Source organism: Varanus komodoensis, unplaced genomic scaffold, assembly GCF_004798865.1.
Source record: "Varanus komodoensis strain SLA01 unplaced genomic scaffold, ASM479886v1 scaffold129, whole genome shotgun sequence".
In the NCBI taxonomy this organism is placed as follows: domain Eukaryota; kingdom Metazoa; phylum Chordata; class Lepidosauria; order Squamata; family Varanidae; genus Varanus; species Varanus komodoensis.
The window spans coordinates 377,701-398,545 of NW_025335373.1; the positions used below are offsets into that span (position 1 = coordinate 377,701).

Below are 20,845 nucleotides of genomic sequence, written 5' to 3' on the forward strand. Positions count from 1 at the left end.
CCGTCCTCAGCAGCCTCCAGCGCCTCTGCACGGGTCGCCGGATGGGCTTTCTGGCAGGCCCCGACCTTCCCTCCCGCGGATCCGTCAGCCGAGGGGCTGCCAGCCTCAGGGAGGGGCTTCGAGCCAGAGGGCAGTGCCCGGGGCAGCTAGGGCCCAGCCCCTCCCCGGCCCAGCCCCGCTGCCCCTGCCTCCGGATCCTGGCCAGCAGGACGTTTGTGGGATTGCGCAGCCTGGACGGGCCGCAGCGGTGGCACTTGGGAGGGATGCGCCACTGGCGCTGGCGAGGGGCTCCCTTTGGCGTGGTCCACCCGAGACGACGGTCAAGGGACGGCACCGGCAGCGGGCCGTGCAGAATGTGTGTGCCACCCACCCCACGCCTTGCCATGGCCCGGGTGTGCGCTGGGCTGGAGCTCTGGGGCACAGCCTCTGCTCTCTGGGTGGGGGGGCAGGCTCAGCCCAGCAGCGCCCTGGGCCAGGCTGTGTGGGCCCCCCCGCATGGGCCGCCAGCGAGGAACCGCCAGCCCCTTGCTGGGCTGCAGGATCAGAAGCATCGCTTCCCACGCAGTAGGCCGTACTTGGCCCGGTCAGGCCGCGTTGGGGGACGGGGCCCGTAGTGGCTCCACCCTGCAGGAAGGAGGCAGACAAGCTGGAAAAAATTGGAGCAGGGCAGCAAAAGTGACCTGGAGCTGGCAGCAAAGCCCGAGGCGGAGAGTCGGAAAGTCCCGGGGGTGCTCAGCCTCACAGGGGGAGGACTGGGGGAGAGCCTCGGCAAGGCCTTGACCGGCTGCCCCAGAGTGGGGGGCCCGGACCGCTCCCCGCTCACCCCAGAGCGCAGGGCGCGAGAGAGCGGGCTCAAGGCCCCGGAATCTGCATCCGGCTGGCCCTCCGGAGCAGCACGGCCCCGGGCGAGCGCGCTCCCCCCCGGAGGCACGTGGATGCCACTGGCCAGCCGCGTGGGGGGGACCCGCTGGCGGGGGGGGCCCTTCCCGCACTGCTCCCACCGCTCTGAGCCGGCCAAGCAGCAGCGGCAGATGGTGCGGGAGCCTCGCATCTCCCGCACGGTCTCCGTACCCAGGTGCGTCCGCCTCCCCGGCCCACTGAAGCCGCCCCCCCCGCCTGCACACCTGCGACTCCCAGAGAGCATCCTCCCCCCACGCACCGGCCTCCCTCGGGGCCAGACCCAATTTTTCCCCACGTGCTTGCGAACACGCGCCAGATGGGGCGAGCGGCGGCAGCCCTTCCGGGAGCCGTGAGGCCAGACTGGCGGCGGAAGAGGAGCCATTCCCAGGCCACAAATCCCCATGACACATGCCCCCCCCAAATAAGGCCAGCAAAGGGGGGGGGGAAGGACCCTTTCAGGCTGCCCCACCTGGCCAGGTCTGCCTCGCCCCCCTCGGTCGATAGCTCCGGGCAACCTCACAGCCCACCTCCCTCACAGGCGGAATTCCAGTCTTTACTCTGGCAGAGAATGAGCTTTTCTGCTCCACAATACAGATGTGCAAGGGAAAGATTTAAACCTGTGGGATTCCGGCCTGCGCTGCAGTCCAGGACGGCAACCAGTGAAAGGGCCCCCCAGCCTGCAGCATCTAAGCTGTGCTCCGTCTGCCACCGAGGGCCAGCCCTTCCGCGCGGCCAGCATGTGGTCAGACATCCCGCGACCTCCCAGGGCCCGCGCCACGGCCGGCGCTCAGCCGGCCGCCCTCTCCCGCAGGCAGGCAGGCAGGCAGGCAGGCAGGCTGGGGCCCGGGGCCCACAGGCACGTGGCGAGAGCCGGGCGCCCACCTCCTCCGAGCCGGAGCCGAAGATGAGCAGGTCGAAGGGGATGGCGGCCACCATGTCAATCAGGAACCAGCCCTTGAAGTAGTGGATGGCGATCTTGGCCGGGTGGCTGACCACCTCCTCGTTGGAGTTGACGTAGGTGGTGCGGAAGTTGATCAGGATGTCGATGATGAACATGATGTCCACGATCAGGTCCACCACGCTGAGCGGGCTGCAGTAGCCGCAGGAGCGGTGGGCCTGCTCCTCGCGGTCGTTGAGCAGGAAGGCGGCCGAGTAGGGCGTGAAGATGGCCGTGTAGATGACCAGCAGCAGGATCAGCCAGTCCCACACCGCCTTGAAAGGGCTGTAGTGCAGGATGGTCCACTTGTGGATGCGCGGGGCCTGCAGCTTGTACTCCGGCAGCACGTCGGCGCCCAGGGACAGCACCTGCGCGGGCGGGGAGAGGGCGCTGCAGGTGGGCGCGGGGCTCCTCCTCCGCTGGACCCCCACGCCCGCGGCCCCGGGGACGCGGGTGGGCCGTGCCCGAGGCCCCTCCAGGCCTCTCCTGGGAGGATTGGGTCCGCGCGCCCGCCCTGCCTTCCTGCCACGCACCGGGGGAGAGCGCCGCCGGCCGACTGGCAGCCACACACCTCCACCCCCCCGGTGCCCCCGCCCCATGGCTCGGCGTGTGGTGCAGACACTGCTTTGCCCCAGAACCTATTATCAGGAAAAGCAGCTGAAGCGCACAGGGGTGGCTCAGGGGCCGGGAGAGCCTCCGTGCCCGCAGGGGGGAAGCATCGCTCATTCCATGCCAGACCTGGAGTCTGGCCAGTCCAGGTGCCCCCCAGATGCTGCTCCCGGCCGGGACGGGCCCGGCCCGGCCCGGCCCCTTGCCCCTCCCCACTCCCCAGTGCCAGCCCCTTCCGGATTGCTCCCCCACCCCCACCGACCCCCCAACCCCAGGCACCCATCGCGTGGCCAGCCACTGCGGCCGGGGGGGCCGCCTCTCTGCTTTGCCCACGTGCCGGGCCTGCCCAGAGGTGCCCATCTGGAGCTGGAGCCAGCGCTCGCGCTCTCAAGGGGCACTTCTGGCAAAGGGCAGCGCTGACTGGCACCTCCCGGCTGGCGCGCGTGGTGGGGGGCCCTGGCCGCCGGAGGAGCCGCCCTGAACAGCAGCCTCTCCCCTCGGCGGCTGTCCCCGCTCGGGGCCAGCCTGCCCGGTGCGCCCTCCCCCCCACCCCAGATGTGCTTGGCGGGCAGGGAGGGGAATCGGGCACCGGGAAGGGCGCTGTCGGCCAGCCTCGGTCTGAGGCGAGCAGCTGGCGGTGGCACACGCGGGAATCTTCCCTGGCCGTGGCCCGAGGAGGCCGGGGTGGCAACCGATGGATCCAGAGGCGCATGACGTCAGAGGCCGGCTGGCCGAGCAGCCCTGACCCGCTCCCCTTCCCCGCCCTCCGATGTGCGCCCCCCCCCACTTGGCTGGTGCGACTGCTGGGGCAGCAGCCGCTCACCGGGGGCCGGAGGCGGCCACGGGCACCCCCATGCGGGGCTGCAGGCTCCGCTCCAGAGGGGCTCCGCTGTGGCCTCGAGGCCGCGATCCGGCACCCCGTCGCACCGGCCCTGCTGCCGCACAGGTACCACGGGCAAACTCACCCCGCAGAGGCCAGGGCGGCAGGACGGGGTGGGGGCCCTCAGCCGATGCACCGACCGCCCCTGTCCTGGAAGGTGCCCAGCCGGCTGCAGCGCTGCCTCGCTTTGCGCCCCGGCGGCCTCGCCGGCCCGCCTGCAGCCTCCCCGCCAGCCTGGGAGCACCCCCGCCGCTTTGCTGCCCCCACCCCTGCCACATGCCCCAGGGTGGCCCCAGAGCCAAGCAAAGTCAACCCCCCAAAAAAGGGGCAGCAAGCCCCCAGCCGAACATGCAACCAGCTGGAGCACAGATGCTCTAGCTGGAACGAGTCTCCTGAGCATGTGCAGAGGCACACACACCCCACATTCTCCAGGCACACCCCACACACCCCAGAGCTCTATGGGGAGAAGTTCAGCCACCCCCCCCCCCCGCCCACAGCTCCCGCCCGACCAGCCTCCCCAGCTGCTGCTCCCCCCGCCAGCCCTGTGCCCGGGGCCGACCTACTGACCAGGGGGATGCCGGGAATCTGGGGGCTGCCACTCAGCAACGGGTTGCTGCCCTTCCCGTGGGAAAGCGGCTGTCTCGGCCCGAGATTCACGCCCCGTCTCAAACTCAGAGCTCAGCACCAGAGCCTGCCCCAGCCCTCGAATACCGGTGAGCAGCCCCAGAGCACATTCGGAGCGCCTTGCCCGAGCTCGTGGCGAGCTGCCAACCATGCCCCGCTCAGGAACTCTGTGGCAGGCCACCGTGCCCCCCCCGCACCCCGGGGGCAAAGGGGCCGATCCTGGCTGCCTCGCACCCAAGGGATGCGTCCCACAGTGCGCAGGAAGCATGGGCGGCTGGAGGGCTGCTCCCTCCCCCCCCCCCCCGAGCCCCCCCCGGCGGCCGGGGCCTGGCCGAGCTCCCCTCCCCAGGACGGCCAGCGGCAGGCCCCGGTCCCCTCCGGGTGGAGGAAGAGCCCCAGCTGCCTCACGCCCCTTGCCGCCGGTCGCGCATCCCGGCAGCTCCCGAGGCGTCGGCCCCGGCGCCGCTATTCCGGCGCCGGGGCGGAGCGGAGCGGAGCGGGGCAGGGCAGCGCGGGCACCGGGGCAGGCGGAACGGGCGGCCCCTCCCCTGCCCCACCCCGCCCGCCCGCCCGGGGCAGCTGCTGGCGAGGGCCCCGCCGCGCCGCGCCGCGCCAGCCTCGGGAGAAGCAGGCAGGTACCTGGTCGTCCTGGCCCGGCCGGCCCCGGGCGCCGGCGGGGGCGTCGCTGTCCAGGCACAGGCAGGCGCCGCACAGGGAGGGGCCGGGCACGTGCATGGGGGGCGCGCGGGGCTGGGGGGCGGCTGGAGGGGCGGCCGGGAAGTCCCGGAGCAGCTGCAGCAGGGAGGCCAGCATCCTCACGGCGAAGGCGCCGGCGGGGGCTCCGCGCGCTCGGCGCTCGGCCGCAGCCGCGTGCCCGGGGGGCATCCAGCGGGCATGGGGAAGGGCCCCCGGCGCGCGGGGCCCCGGGCCTGGCGCGACCCGGGTCGGGGGCCCCGCCGGGCTGGGGGAGCACCACCGGTCCGCAGCCGCAGAGCGGGGCGGCCGGCAGGATGGGCGGCAGGCGGCGAGGAGGGAGGCTCGGGAGCAAGGCAGCAGAATTACTGGGGCGGAAATATTACCCAGCCTGCCCTGCTCTTGGAGCTCCAAAAGGAGCCAGCCTGGGCGGCCGCCCCCCCCTTAACCCTTTGCCTGAACGGATGGATGGCGGGGGCAGCGCGGCTCCCCCACCGAAGCCGGAGGCGGCCACGGTGGGGGCTGCTGGGGAGGGCAGGGCGCCTCCGGGTCCGGCAAGCACGGCGGCCACCGGGCCACCTCCCCCAGCCCCCTCGTGCGAGGGAAGAGCCCTCCCCATCCCTGCCGGGGCCCCGGCGCAGAAAGCATATTTCTGTGTTTTCACAGTTATTTTGGTACCAGACAGGCTGGTGTGTGTGTGAAAGACGGCCAAGATCAAGGCGGGCGGCGCGGGGGGTGAGTGGGCAGAGAGTGGAGCCGCCTGGGCCATCTAGCCCCCCTCCCTGCCAAGCCCGCTTGCCCCCTCCTCTACCCGCTGCAAAGCGGCAGCCCCAACAAGCAGGAAGCCTGTGCAATCCGGAAAGAGAAGTCTGGGTGACTCGAGCCAGTGAGCCAAGGGGCATGCTGTGGGGGGGAGCCTCTCTCCCCGAAGCAGAGCCCACCTGGCTGAGTGAGAAGTCTTCACTCCTCCAACTGGGCCGTCAGTCAGGCATTCACACAACCCAGCGGCTGCCCTGCCTCAATTCAGCGGCAAGGGCTGCGTGTCGTGCGGGTGCCAGCCTCCCGCAGCTCGCCGTGGCACATGGGCCGAAGCAGCACGGCTTGGGGGGAGTGGGCAAGCTCCGGCAATACTCCGCCCCCCAAACTGTGCCTCCCCAGTTCACACAACCAGCAACCATGCCAGGAAGTCCAGCCACGCAAACACTGCTGGCCGGCTCTGGGAACCAGCCTCGCGACGCCTGTGCCCCCGGGCCCCCACCCACATCCTCACTCCCCCAGCGCTCAGTTTAGCGCATGCAACACGCCCATTCGCCCAGGAGATGAGTCCGGGCCACTTCCACGGCAGCCAAAGGAGTAGCCAGACTCTCCAGCGGGCGCCCGAGGCTCGTGTGGGCTGAGCGTCCGAGGAAGACAGAAGGACGCCCAAAGTGGCAGCCACCCCCGGCAGCCCACCCCACGGGGCTGTAAAGCTGAGCCACAGCCGAGCCCCTCTGCAAATCCGGCATCAGGACACTCCTTCCTCCACAGGGGAAACAGGCAGGCACTGGGTGGCGCCGCTGGCTTCCCGGGGCCGCAAGGCCCATGTCCGCCAAGGAACTGCCGTCGGGGCTGTCGGGTTCTGCCCCGCACTGCCTGCTTCTCGCCTCTGGCTGCGGCTGAAGAGAGAGGAAGGCGGCTCGGCGAGGCCCCAGGGGAGTCTGCCCTCGCAGCCACAGGCGCCCACCGCCCTTCCCCGGGGCCGCGCGTCTGCCTCGGGGCCCCGCTGCTGCCACTGGGAGGAGCACCTCTGCCCAGAAGTGGGCTCTGCGGGTCGGGTCAGCCCAGGCCCCGAAGGCAGAGTGGCGGTGTCTGGGCAGCCTCCCTGCTGGGGGGCTGAAGGCTCTCCCTGCCCCAGCCCCCCCCCCCCAGCGCTGGCCTGCTCTCTGGGCAAAGGGCTGCCAGTCCCTGTCCCGAACCTGCACCAGCTGCTGGAACAGCAGCCTCCCACGCAGAACGCTGCCCAACCGGGCACCCTGTGGGCGCCCCAGCTGCCTCCGCCCAGCAGCCGCCACTGCCCCCAGACTGCCCACCTCGCCTTCCCTCAGCCTGGGGGGGGCAGCGTGAGTGCCCAGCCAGGTGCCCACTGTCCTGCCTCCCACGCCTCACTGCCGTGGGCCTCGCCGGAGTGCTCCAAGCACCACTGGCCCAAGCGCCCTGCATGGCCCTGCTGTGGAAGCGAGGCAGAAACGCAGGAGGGCTGCAAGCAGGAAGTGAGGGAGGCATCCGGCACACCCGCAAAAAGCCGAGTTCGACCCGCGTGGAAACAGCCGCACCTGGGAGCGCCCGCGGGCCGGCCACACACGCAGCACCGCCTCCGCTTTGAGGGTGCCAGCCTCTCAGGGAGGCGGCAGGAAGGGTCTCCGCTCTGCCCCGGGGACAGAGTGTCCTGTTCCCGCCACTACGCGCCCTGGCAACAGCGCTCCGAGCTAAGCACATGCCTGCGCCGGCAGCACTGGAGGGAGGGCACCGGCCACCGGCCTGCCAGCCAGCCAGCAAGCAGCAACCTGGCAGGCTCTGCGGGCCTCCAGGGAAAAGGGGCATTTGGGGGCGCAGACTGGGAGCGACCCTCTCTGAACCGCCCGTGACAGGGGGAGGACCACGGTGGCAGCAGCCCGCATGCGCCCAGCTAGGGCGACCCGAATGCGCAACGCTCGCCTCGCTTCCTGGCGGCACTCGCTGCGTTTCTGCTGCATACACATCCTGGGGGAGAGGGCTTTTCCTCGGGTAACAACACCCGGGAGCCTGCAGCGGTTTCGGGGAAAGGCAGGGCGGTCTGGTCACAGGCTGCGTGTGGCCATCAGCCACGCACTGAGAAGAGGTGTCCCCTCTGCACGCTCGGCACAAGGCCACGGATTCCATGCAAGAGACTCTTAACATGCTTGCACTGGGCTTTAACCTAATGTAGAAACTGGCTATTTCCACGAGACACTGAAATGCACGTGCTGCGTTTTCTAATCCTTCGGGTTTATCAATGCAGGTTGGGAACGGGCTGCTCTGGCCGATGGGGCCGCGCTGGACGGGGGAGGCAGGAGGGTCTGCGTGGGTCCCCCCATCACTCCCATGCCCTGCTCTCCCTCTTCTTGCCCCCTCCATCACCCCAAGCGCAGCGCATCGCCTGCACAGCAGGCAGCACGTGGCCCTCTGGGTCTTCCCACACTGGGGAGGCTGGGAGTGTGCAAAGGCCCAGGGAATCGAGCCCCCACCCCGTGCCTCCGCCAGCGGGCGATCCAGCTTGAGGAGCGACCACATCGCCCCGCTTGCTCCAGCCGCCTGCCGGCACCGGTGCTGGTGGCCCAGGCGCAGCTCTGGGGCCAGAGAGGGCGCCCGAGCGCGAGAAGAGCACGTCTGCTTCCTCGTAGCAGGACGCCGGGCCTGGAGAAGGGGGCTGCTCGCGGGGAGCCTCATGGGGCCACAGTGCGGGTGCCCGCGGCACAAGACAGGGCCGGGGGCCTGGGAGGAGGCCCCCTGGCCTCTGCGCCAGCCCATTCAGCCCGTGCGTTGGCCCGCTCCTTGTGAGGATGCCTGAAGGGATCGCCCAGGCCGGCCTTTCTGGGCGAGTCCAAGCTTTGGAGGTCAGGCAGAGCAGAGTGCGGGGGGTGGGCCGAAGGACGTTTGCAAGGGGTGCAGAGCCCCCGCCCAGGCTGGAGCGCCTGGGGCTGGGCTGCCCCGCTCGCAAGGAGGGACGGCTTCGCCCCTGGCACCCCGGCCAGCTCGGGAGTCCGGGCCACCCGGGGAGCCCCGGTGGAAGGGGCCCAGCCATGAGGCGGAGAGCAGCGCTTGTCGGCGGCCGATTCAGCCGCTCACGTCAGGCGCGTCAGTCACGCAGCTCCCCTGCCGGCGCTTCCGGGGACTGGAGGGGCCCGGGGCCTTCTCCGCAGGGCAAGTGAAGGTGCCTCCGGGGAGCGCGGCCCTCAGCCCCGCCAAGTGGCGAAGCGGCCCCGCAGCCACGCTGGGCACCTTCACGCCCGCGAGAGCCACGCGGGACCACGTGGCAATGCGCTGGCGGCCGGCAGTCCGCGGAGAGGCAGCCGCTTAAAGGAGCTGCGCTGATGCAGGTCCCGGGGGAATGAGGGGAGAAGCGGTGCTGGGGCTCGCTCTTCCCAGGAAGGAGCCCCCCATAGGCACTGGGTGCCCGTGGGGGCGCAGGCCCTTCTCATGCCGTCGCCCCCAAGAGCTCCACGGGGAGCCTGGACGGCCCCCTTCTACTTGCAGCCCCCCCCATGCTCTTGGCACGCCTCCCCCCTTTGTTTTCCCAGAGGAGACCCACCAGCAGTGGCCTGCGGACAGCTGTGGGCAGAGCCCCCCACCCGCTGGCCTGTTTTCAGCTGGCAAGAGCCTGGGAGGGAGGGGCCACCCCACGCCAACCCTGGGGGGGCCGGTCAGCATCCCAGTTCCCGCTTTGCAGGGAGCAGCGAGCAGGGCGGGGGCAGCATCCCCAGACGGGTGGCCACCCCCCCCCCGGTGCTCCCAGGGCCGTGCTAGGCTCAAGGGATGGGTCTCGGAGGCCAGACCCTCCAGCCACGTGAGAAAGGGGGTGGGGCTTGCAGAGAGGGGGGCTCCTGTGGGCCACCCCGGGGGCCTCCCCTGGCCAGGGGCCACTGTGGGGACTGCAGTGCCTGCCCCACTGCTCAGCGCTGCCCAGAGCCTTGGGGCAAGAGAGAAGCAGAGCCAAGAATAAGCCAAGCTGCATCTGTCCCCAGGAACATGGAACTTGTGGTGCAGGGAGGAGGGTGCCGGCTGGGCGCAGAAGCGAGCCCCCCCAGGCACATGCCGTGGCTGTGCCAGCCGTGGCCTGAGGCGGGATGGGCAGTGGGGTGGGCTTTGCCAGGGCTGGGGTTGGGCTAGATGGCCACTGCGCACCCTTCCAGCTCCAGGACTCTCTCCCAGGAAGGATGGGGGGCATTTCCGATCAGGAAGGCAGCTGCCCCCTCCCAGTCCGTGACTCCCTTCGACCAGAAAATGGCTACACGAGGCTGATCGGAAGGAGAGCGCCCCCCACAGGGCTCTCTCGCCGGCACGTGTCCCCAGGGGACCCTCTGCCTCTGGCCGCAGCCCCTCGCTGGGCTCGAAGCCGCTCTCGCTCCGGGATCTCCCTCTGCCGGCCGAGCACGAGCACGAGCACGGGGGGGGGGGGAGCTGCCGGCGGCGGGTGCAGCACAGAGCCTTGGCAGGCAGGAGAGGCGCGACGTCCTGCGGGGGCGGGCGGATGGGGCTGGCGGCTGCGGGAGCCCAGGACGGTCCGCGGCGCTCGGGGAGCGAAGAGGGGCTCCTCGGTCGCCAGCTCCTGCCGCGCGCAGTGCAGGAGAGGGGGGTGGGGGTGGGGAGAGAGCGGCAGGGCCAGCGGCTGGGGCCGAGGGGACGGCAGCCACAGCACCGCCAAAGCAGCCCCTTCTCTCGGGGACTCGGCTCTGGGGGCGGCGGGGACGCGCGCGCACGCGTCATGCACAAGGGGGCCGCTGCTTGGGACCCCGGTGCAGGGCGGGGGGCTGGCGGGGCCGCCTCTGCCCTCGGGCGCTCCCGATTCTGCGGCCCCTTCGCCCACGGCCAGCGCTCGGACCCAGGGAGGGGCTCCTGGCCAGAGCCCCACCAGGCGCGCAAGGCTCAGAGCCAGCCCCGCAGGTCTGAAGAGGGAAGCAAGAGAAGGTGCCTCTGGGCACGTCCAGAGTGCTCCCTCCCACCCCTGCATCCTGATCCAGCCCCTCCAAGGCAGGACCCGAACCCCCGCTGGAAGCCACGCGCTCGCGGACCCCCCGCCACGGCCGCACCGCCCCCAGCAGACCACGCAAGCTCACGCGCGGCGCGCCCTACCTCGTGCGCCACCAGGCTGGAGATACGGACGGCGCGGCGCACCCGGGCGCTCTGGCCCTGTGGAGGCCCGCCGCTGCCCTTCGCCCCGGGACTCATGCTGGGCGCCCCCTGCGGGGAAGGGGCCCGCGGGGCATGGCGCCAGGAGCGCCTCGGCAGCGGCCCAGGCTCCCAGCCACGCGTGGGGAGGAGGCTGCCGCGACAGACCCGCGGCAGACGCACAGCCTGATCGGGCGGTACCCCGCAGCCCGAGTCGCTCGACGGAAGGAGCAGCTGCCGGGGCCTCTGCCCCCGGGCTGTGCCCACCCACAGGGAGGCCCCGGCTGGCCCCGCCCGCCCACTCCCGCCGCCTCTCCTGCCTCCCCCTCGCTCGCGGCGCGGCGCGCACTGGCTCGGATCAGAGCGGGACGGAGGGGGGGGGGTCCATCTGCCGCGACCGGGGACGCGCGGGCCGCTCGGAGTGGAGGTCGGTCCCAAGTCCCGGGCTGGGAGTGGTGCTGGGGAGGGCGAGGAGCCGTCTGATCCTCGCCCCCCGCCCCCACGGCTCCTGAGGCAGCCCGTTCCAATCTCATCCCCGCGTGTGCCCGCGTACGGGCCAGCCCGCTCCCCGCCGCACCGAGCCGCGTGCCGTGGGGGAAACTCAGGCGTGCGGAAAAGGAAGAGCCGGTGCAGGGGGCGTCCCGGAGAAGGCGGCGCTGCCCTCCCCCCCTCCCCCCGGCATGGGAATACTCGCTGGGGCAACAGCCCCGCCACTCCGTAGGGGGTCCCCGCCGCAGGGAGACTCCCGGGGCGCCATTCCCCGCCGGCTGCCCGGTTCCTGGCCGAGGGGCCGCGGTGGGCCGGCCCTGCTGCGGCGCGGTCACCTTGGGCAGCGGCCCGGCATGCTCGGAGAGACTCGGTGCGTGCGAGTCTGGGCGAGCGCCGCGGCAGCGCCCCCCCCCCCGCCCCCGCCTCGCGCGCCCCCGCCGCAGAGCCATGAATCAGCTGGGCGCGCTGTCCAGCGGCGGCGCACCGCCCCTGCCGCCAGCTTGCCCGGCGCTGCGCGGGGGAAATGCGCAGCGCCCGGCAACATCCCCGGGGCCCTGCAGCTCTCCCACCTCGCCAAGCCCGGCCGCGGTCTCCCGCCCCCCCGCGCCCCCCGCCACGCCGAGAAAGGGCTCCCGGCAGCGAAGGATGTGGGCAGGCAGCTCCAGAGGCTAACCCTAACCCTCGCCTCGGGCACAGGAGGGGCTGCGTCCCTCAGGGGGGCCCTCGGAGGCCCCCTGTAAACCGGGCACCTCAAGCACCGCCTCTCCACCGAGGCGGAAAGGCCGCCCGTGAGCACCCCCGGCCCCCCAGACTTCCACGGACGCGCAGGAAGACCACCACCGGCTCCAACTGTGCGGCAGTAAGAGCGGCACGGGTTCCCCCTTTCCACCCACTCCTGAGCGCACGGCGGCTGAAGGTCGAGGCCGGTCCCACGCTCGTCCCACAGTGGGGATCTGGACCGCCTGCTTGCTGCTTGCACCCGTGGCCCCGGCCACTCCCACAGGGCCCCCAGGCAGCCCCCGCTTCTCGCCCGCCCGCGGTTTCGGCACCACGCGGCGCCTCGCCTGCCGGGTGCTGCTCGGGAGGGCAGGCTGGGAGCGTGGCCCCAGCAGCCGCCTGCACGTCGGCCGCCCCCTTCCGCGAGGTCCCGGGCAGCCCCCCGCGACAGCCCCGTGCCCGCCCATCCCCCATCATGCCCGGCCTGCCGCACTGGAGCCCTGGGGGAGGGAGCGCCCCCCCAGCCCCCACTGGCTGCCAGGGCCTGTCCTGGCACGGCCCAGGCTGCCCTCCTTGAGGCGGCTGCTCCACGAGCCGACCGCGGAAGCGCCGGCTCCTGCCACGCTGGAGCCACGGTGGGCAGCCCCGGTCAAGGCCGGAAGCGGCTTCCGTGGCACCAAAGCCCAGCCTCCCCCACGGAACACTGCCAGCGGGTGGTGAGCAGACACTGGCCTCCCCCCCGCGCAGCACTCCCGTGGCTTTCCCACCACGGCCTCCCACGCCCTCCTGGCACACCTGCTCCGTAAAAGAGAAAAGCCACGCGCTCGCCTGCACATGGGAGAGGAGGGTGTGTGGGGGGCACCCTTCGGCCGAAAGCAGGCGCCCACCAGGCGCCCACCAGTGAGCCTGGAGCCCAGCGTGGCCTGAAACGCGGGGGGCCACTTGCCCCGGAGCCCGCCAGCCAGTCGCCCAGGCCGGAAGGGTGCCGGGAGCCCCCAGGACTGGCTCTGAGCCCCTGGGCACAGGAGGGCCAGCCGCTTGCCCGGTTTCTGCACCCACCTAGACCGCCGTGGACACAGAAGGGGCCAAAGAGCCGATCCCCCCCAGAGCTCCCCGCTAAGCCGGCCGCGTGCCCTCAAACCGGCCGCCCACCTTCCAGCCCCACACGTGGCTGCAATTTAGAGGGCAGGGAAAAATACAGCGGGGGAACAGGACGGCTCCTCCGGGCTCGTCAGAGGACCCCTCCTGGCCCTTCATGGCTCCATGCTCCCCCAGCCCACCCGAGCGCAGGACGCTGGCGAGGAAGCTGCGGCGCACGCCCTCCCGCGCCAGCCAGCGCCTTCCCTGCAAGGGCCAGGGGCCCTCCCCACAAGCGGGGCTCGGCTTTAGCCCCACCATCCTTCCAGGTGGGGGGAGGTGCTCCGGCCGGCCTGGGGCCCGTGGGTGCGCGGAGAGACTTCTGCAGGCACCCTGGGCCTGAACGGCCCCGGCAGGCCCTCTCTGAAGGCTGCAGGAGTGCACGCCGGCCCTGCAGGCGTGAAGGGCCAGACTCGGGGGGGGCCCGGGGGGGGCCGTCTCCTCCGACCCCTGGGGCCCAGCGCCGTGGCTGCCCCACCGGCTCACCTGCGTGACCTTCTCGGTGACGTTGTGGGTGCGGTCCTTGAGCTTGCTGGGCGCGATGATCTCTTTCTCGCTGGAGGGCGACGTGAGGAAGGCCTCTGCCTTGAAGTCCACGAAGTTCAGCGTGATCTGCGGGATCTTGCTGATGGCCCGGTAGCGCATGAGGTCCGAGTCGGAGGTGGAGTTCAGCAGGTGGCTCCGGAGGTTGTTCATGGCACCTGGCAGGGACACGCGCCCATGAAGGGGGCCTCCTGCGGGGCGGGGCGGGGCGGGCAGGTCGAGCGCCTCCCCGCGGCCCACGAGGTGCCACTGCCGGACTGACCCGTGCACACTCGCGCCTCGGCTCACCCCAGGCGTGGGCCGCCTCCTGCCGCCAGCCGTGCCTCGAGGCCCACCCAGCCTCCCCGGAGGGGAAGGGGCAGCTGCCCCAGCCGGCGTGCCCTGCCTCCCCGGCCGGCGGGCGCACCTGTGCTGGCATGGCGGCCGTGGCCGCGGCCTCGCTCGCCCTCGCCCTTCATGGCCTCGATGTCGTCCACGGAGGAGGCCCGGCGCACGCTGTGGAAGCTCTCCCGGGAGCGGCTGCGGGTCAGGCTGCAGTTGGAGAAGGAGGCGTCCAGGTTGAGGCGGGCCCTGTCGGCCCGGGGCGAGGAGTGCGTGACGGGGGCCTCCGGGCCGCACTCCCCCCGGCGGTCCATCAGGGCCTGCCGGTCCTCGGCCTCGCCGCAGCCCAGGCAGTCGTTGTCCAGCGAGGAGGGGACCTCGTCCAGTGCCACCGACTCGCTGCTCGGCTTGGAGAAGTCCACCACCACAGCCTCATCGGGGTCATCCTGCGGGAGCGACTGCTTGCTCCCCGCCAGGGCCAGCAGGGCCGGCAGCTTCAGCCGGAAGGACCGTCCGCGGCCTGGAAGGGCAGGAGGAGTGGAGAGTCGGCGCCGGGCCCCAGGGCCCTCTGGAGAGGGCGGGGGGCCCTGCGTGCCCGGAAAGAGCCCATGGCAGCCTTTCCCGGGCACATCGGGCTGTCCACCCCAGCGAACTGGACGCCCCAAAGCCCTCCGAGACATCACCAGCACTAACCCCACTGCAGTGGGGAGCTGAGGCCGGTACCCCATCCCTCCGAAGCCAGCACAGAGAGCAGGTTTGGAAAAGCCCGGAGCAGGGCTGGGCTCGGGTTCATGTGGCCTGGGGCCGAGGGGAAGCTGGGGCAGGAATGCCCCGGAGGGGTGGCTTTCCCAGCGCGGCTGCCATGCAAGGCCTCGGGGGGCAACGTGGGGCCGCTCGCGGGTGCTCCCCAGAGGAAGGGAGGGAGGGAGGGATGCAGCTGCGAACAGGAAGGAAAGCCCCACAGACTCCTGGAGACCCTCGCAGGGCCAGGCCTGATGTCCCCCCCCCGGCTTCCAGTCGGGGGGCTCCCGTGAGACGCTCCCTTGTGCAGTGGCCAGCTCGACACCTGGCACCATGCAGATGCTCCCTGGGCCTTGCTGGCCTCGATGTCTGAATCTTCCCGCAGAGTGTGGAGACGGAATGTGAACCTGGGCGGCCAGGCGATGCCACAAGCGGCCCAGGAAGCAGGCGCCCCCCTGCCCGTCCGGCACACGGAGGAGCAGAGCCTCCCGTCCCGATTGCGGAGGCGGCCCCCCCTACCCGTGGGGAGCCAGGCAGCCGGCGAGACCCAGTGGTTGGTGCTCCTGGCGGGGCTGCTCAGCAGGCCCCGATCCATCACCACGTCGAAGTTGAGGATGAACATGATGACGGCCCCATCCTCATTCTTCACCGGCACAACGTCCACGAGGCAAAGGAAGCAGCTGCCTGCGGGGGAGGGGGGGGAGAAGGGGGCGCAGAGTCAGGGGCAGCCCCCGCGATTTCGCCCATGGGGCCCATCCCTGCCTACCCGGCTTGTTTCATCTCGATGAAGATCTGCCTCCTTCATTCTGGGCTTCTTCTGAATGCTGAACTGGGATGCTTTCCGGCCGAACCAGAGCCTCAGCCTCCCGCCCCCTCCAGCCCCCACCCCAACATGCAAGACCCCTTGCAGGCAGCCCAGGGCTGGCGGGGGGTGGGCACAGCCTGGCTCCAGCGCCGTGAGGCTCGGCGGATGGCACCGCGGTTCTGTTGTCATCAGTTGGGCTCCAGCACGCTTGTTTCTTGGAGACGATAAAAATGGCCCCATCCCTTGTTTAATTTGCTTCCGGAGAAGGGGAGCGGGGAGGTGGGACGCGGACGGTGGGGCCGCCAGAGGCACGGCTGGAGTCCACACAAAGCTTCCAAAAAAGGTCGAAGCACGTGCAGATCAGCCTCCGAAACGAGGGGGCCGAATGCCCCACGTGCCCCCTGCCACGGGGCGGCCTCTGCAGCTCCTCTGCAAGGCCCCCCCACAAATGTTGCCAGGTGCAGAGTCCCCCCTCAACCTGCCGCCCCATCCAGGCCGCCGCCGCGGGAGCCACTGGGCGAAGGGGGCTCCAGCCCGAGCACCGGGGCAGCCCTGCCCGTCCCCCGGGTGAGGACAGGCGGCCGGCCTCAGCGAGAAGCAGCCCACGCAGGTGGGATCAGCCCACTATCTGGCCGGGCAGCGGGCTGGGGGGGGGCTCTGGTGACCCCCGGAAGGGCCAGGAGGGGCGGCTGGGTGCAGGGAGGAGCGCTTCCCTGCCTCAAGTGGCACCTGAGGGGGAGAGCCAGGGCCGCGGCCTGTGGGCGGAGGGCCCAGACTGATGTCCGCTCCGTGGGGCCGCAGAGGACTCCCTCCCTCCCTCCCTCCCTCCCCTCCCTCGGCTTGCGGGGACTCCCCCATGGGCGAGTGATGCAGGGAGCTGGGCCGGAAACCAGAAGCCCTGGCTTGACTGGCCGGCTCGGAAGGGGCCACCAGGGCCACTGGGCCCGGCCCCCGGCTGGCACCGGGCTCCAAGTCACACCCACCCGCTCAGACGGTGGCCCGGTCTGCCGTGAACCCAGGTGCTCCAGGACCGGCGCTCGGCGGCCCGGCCCGGCAAGCCCCAGCCTCAGCCCTCCAGACTGGCAGCCGCTTGCAGCACGACTCCCAGGCCACAGCGGCCACCAGGCCAGCCACGAGTTCCACACCTCGCGGGGGCAAGGAAAGCCCCCCCTGCCCTGGCTGCCGGGGGGTGAGGAAGTCCAAGCAGCCTCCAGCTGGGCGCCTTCCCAGCTGCCGCACTAATCCTGCCTGGGCACCAGCTGCAGCTGGCGGATTCTCTCAGGCGCACTTGCCGGGGTGGGGAGGGCTGCCCCTCCGGCGCAGCCCCCCAGGCTCCCCCAGCCCGCGAGGCGCATCCGGGGGTGGAAGCCCTGCAAGGCAGCGCTCAGGCAGCCCCGACCAGGCGGGGCAGGGCTGCAAGGCCTCTGCCGTGGCCTGGGGGGGGGAGGCTTGCAACGGGGGCGCTAACCTCATTCGGAAGGGATTTAGCGTCTCCGCGGCCCGATCTTCCCAGAATCTGCTTAGCGGCGCTCCAAGCCCGGCAAAGCAGCAATCCGGGCCGAGCGGGGGCGGCCGGCTTTCGGCCCTGGCTCAAGAGGCGCTTGCCGGCAGGGCGGGGGCGCTGGCTGCTTCTGCCGCGGAGCCCACCCAGCATCACCCCCCGCCAGGCCGCGTCCTGCGACGGCTCCCCCGGTCCCGACCTGCCAGAATGCTGGGCAGGGAAGAGCCCCTCTGAGCATGTGCAGGTTTACGACTCGGGCTCACTGAGGCCAGTGCCCTGAGCAGTGCCGAAAGAAGACGCAGTTTGCTCTTGCTGCACACAGCCCGGGGGGGGGGGTCCCCACAGGCAGGGGGTGCCCTGCAGCCCCTCATCCAGTGTTCCCAGCTGTTGGTAGCAGACGGGGGCAATCGGGGAGCCCACGGCAGACGCCCGTGGCCCCCCCGCCACCCTTCTGTGCCCAAGCCTGCTGCTCCGCATGAGCCCCGAGCCCCCCCACCTCACCCGCCACGTGCCTTCCAGGGGGCTGGAGGGGTCCTCTGCCCTGGAACGGCCCCAGACGGGAGGGCGGCTCTCCTGGAAGGCCCTGGAGCGGGGCCCCGTGAGCAGGCCCTGAGAGAGTGTTCGCGGGCAGGGTGAAGCCAGGGGGCTGCTGAGCAGGAGGCAAGAGGAGTCTGGGCATGTGCAGAGGGCCTTTCCACCACGTGGGCTCCCCCAGCACCCCCTGGTCACGCTTGCCACTCCCTGGAGGGGTCCCCAGCAGGGCTGGGCTGGGCTGGGGCGGCCTCCCCCCGGCACCGGGGGGCAGCAGGGCCCCGTGGGGGGGGCAGGGCAGGCTCCCGGCCGAGGTGGAGCATGGGCCGTACTCACCAGCGGGGAGCAAGCAAGGCCTGCCCGGCTCTGGGGGGGCAGGGCAGACCCCCCACGTGTGGCCCGGACCTGCTCCCCAGCCCAGCGTGGGGCTGGGCCTGGCCGGGCAAGGGGGGGCTGCCTCTCATCAAGCGACAGTCCTGGCCCCCTTCCTGCCCCGGTCCAGGCCGCTCCAAGCCCCCCACCCGGGGCTCTCTGCCCGGGACAGGCTGCCGGCTGGGGATGAGCGAGCGGTCGGTCGGTCGGTCGGCCGGGAGGGGCTGCCGCGGAGCTTGGCATGGGGCGCCGAGCGAGGATTTTTTGCCTAAATATGGCCGTGGCTGGCGGCAACGCCATGGCAACGGGGAAAGCACGGGGAAGGCGGCCTGACCCCGGGAAGGGCAGCGGACGGACGCAAGGCGGGGGGGGGACGCTCGGGGAGCAGCCAGACGCCGCCTCTGCCTCACAGCCGCGCTCCTCGCCGCGGAGGCAGCCCGGGAAGTGGGGCTGAGCCTTCCCTCACGCCTGCTGCGCCTTCCAGGATCAGCTCCCCTCCGCTTGGGCGGCACGGGCCGGCACTGGAGCCTGGCCCCGGGGGGCTCCCGAGGGGCTCAGCTCCCGCCCGGCAGCCCGCATCCCAGGGCCGGGCGGCCACGGCAGGCATGGGAACCGGTGCTGCCTTTCAGGCGCCTCGCCAGACGATCGATCGTCGGCACGAACACCCGTCCGCACGCCGTGTCCAACTCCGGCCTCCCATCCTGGCTTGTTGGCCCGCGGCAAACCACGCCGAGGCCACCGAGACAAGACGCCGCATACGGCGCGAGGCCCCCTTCCCCAGGTGCGAGCCGGAGCGGGCAGCCACGGCCCGCGGGCAGCCTGTCAACGGAGCCGCTCGGACTCTTGGAGTGCAAGTCGGGCTTGCCCTGTTGTGTGCGAGGCTTTTCGGCCTGCCGGGCTCAAGTGTTTGGAGCAGAGGCGGCAGGCGGGACGGGCGCCAGCTCTGTGCTCACCCCTCGCCCTGCCGCATGACGCAATGCAGGGCTGTTGGAGCCCAAAGGGGTGGTGCGGAGCTCCGAAAGGGCCTCTCCGACCTGGAGGGGGGAGCATCAGAATGGCAACGGCTGTTCAATGCACGCAAGTGTGAAGCAATTTATATCGCAGCAAGAAATCTCAGCTTCCAGCACAGGCCGATGAGACCTGAGAAGAAGGGGATCCTTGGGGGGGGGGAGTGCAGGACAGGCCAGTGAAAATGTGGGCCCCGTGAGTCACAGAATTGTGCCCTTGGAAGGGGTCCAGAAGGCCATCGGGTCCAGCCCAGTGCTCAGTGCCAGCCTCGAGACTTCCATGCGGATGCCAGCCAGCCCCGATCCTCCTTACGGGCCGAGACTGGGCAAGCACCGGCCCTTTGGACCGCACGGGCACGGAGCTCCGCGCGAGGCAGAGTCCGGAACGGAACAGCGAGCTGAACCGCCGGGATCCCCTTCCACGAACCTTTGGCGCAATCAAATTGCATTTAAGAACGCCGTGTCCAGTGCTGGTTGCCTTACGTGAAAAGGGACGTGGCTGAGCTGGAAAAATTATAGAGAAGGGCAACCCAAATCATCAGAGGGCTGCAGCAGCTCCCTGTGAGCATGGCTACGAGACCGGGAGGAATGGCCACAAGTCATTCAGCTCAGCTCAGACAAGAGGCGAGTCAGAGACCGACAGAGGTGCTTAAAGTAATGCAGGGTGATCCAGCAGGGCAGCGACTGACGCGGAAGGAACTCTGTGCGGCCCCCGTGGTATGTGGGGAGGCCCAGGCCAGCCTCAAGACCCACAGCATCGGAACGCCAACGAACCTGGCTGCAAATTCAGCGGACTCGGGGCTCCGCCCGGGGGCTCTTCGGCTCTCTCCGGAGCATGCTTCTGGAGGGGTGGGGCAGAGATGCCGGGCAGGGCTATCACGTCCGGTCAGGTGCCGCCGCAGCCAAGGCTCCTGTCCCCCCAGGGAGCTAGAGCAGCTGTGCACCTCCCCCACCAGCCACCCCCCAAAGGTACTGGACTACAACCCCCAGCATGCCACCTGGGAATGCAGTCCAGCACATGCAAGGGAGCAGCACAAGGGCCCCCTCGGAACGCCACCCCAAGACAGGCCCCTCTGCCTTGGCCCCCCGACTCTGAGGGACCCGAGGGCACAGACGGCCTGCCATCCAGGCACTTTGCAGGAGCCCTTCCTCACGGCCGCTTCGACGCTCGGCGCTCGCATGCGAAGCGCGCCTGGCACCGCACGGGCTGCCTGCGCGAGCGAGCGGGTCCCGCCCGCCGAGGGCGCTGCAGCCGCGCCTGCCCACCGCGGCGCACCGCGGCGCAGCGGCCGGCAGGTGGCGCCCTCGCCTCGCCTCGCCTGGCGCTGCCCGTGGCCACCGCGCCGCGCCCGCCCCTCGGTGCTGGGATGCGCGAGCGCAGGGGGCGCCGCCAGGAGGAGGCTGCGCCGGGGGGGCCGGGCGGGCGGGCGTCGGGCGAGGGGAACGCCGCTCCGGAGGCCGCTCCCCAGCCCAGCGCCGCGTTCCCCGAGCCGGCGGCCGGCCGTGGGAGCCCCTCCTCCGCGGGCCGCCCAGCTCGGGGGCCACCGGGTGGGGCTGGGCGACGATGGTGGGCGCCCCGAGGCAGCCCAGAATCTCCCGGGGTTCCAGCACCTCGTGGGTCTCTCCACTTTCTCCCAAACCCCGCCTGGATTGCCGCACAGCCCTCACGGTCCCCGTACCCGTTTTCGAACCCGCAGTCCCAATGAGACTTCGCACGGAAGAGCGGCTCCAGCCCCACGGCCAAGCGCCTCATCCCTTCCCAGGCCCCTCTCAGGGGCAGTGAGCAGACCTGGTCGCAGCACGGGCCCACACAAGGGCAGCGTGGCCTCAGCAGCTTTAGGGTCAGCTCCTTTCCCAGTGATGCCCAGGGCGGGCCGCCCGACCGTCGCCCGCTGGGCCCTTCCACCGAGCGCTCCACCCACGCTCTCCCGCGGACCCTCCCTGCCAACTCACGCGAAACTGGGACTGCGGGGTCCCAAGGTGCCAGTCGCTCCTATTATCTGAAACTGCCTTGGCCAGTTTGATGCCCATCCCCCACCTGGAAGGACCCCTTGTGGTTATCACAATCCCCGTGTCTGAACTGCTGCCGTGCCGTGCAGCCAAGGGGTCCCCCACTTACGAGGACCCCTGAATGAGAGCCCCCGAAACTGTCCCG

At 71.3% G+C, this 20,845-nt stretch overlaps 1 protein-coding gene across 1 annotated transcript in view; it reads right to left on the minus strand.

Moving 5' to 3' along the window:
• Positions 1 to 20,845, minus strand: part of KCNH2 (potassium voltage-gated channel subfamily H member 2) — a 57,163-nt gene that overhangs the window by 10,344 nt on the left and 25,974 nt on the right. The window contains exons 3-6 of the mRNA XM_044422519.1: positions 14,994 to 15,158; positions 13,819 to 14,253; positions 13,356 to 13,570; positions 1,783 to 2,205 (exon numbers count right to left, since the gene is read on the minus strand). Of these exons, the coding sequence (XP_044278454.1) occupies positions 1,783 to 2,205; positions 13,356 to 13,570; positions 13,819 to 14,253; positions 14,994 to 15,158 (1,238 nt within the window). The remainder of the gene's footprint in view (positions 1 to 1,782; positions 2,206 to 13,355; positions 13,571 to 13,818; positions 14,254 to 14,993; positions 15,159 to 20,845) is intronic.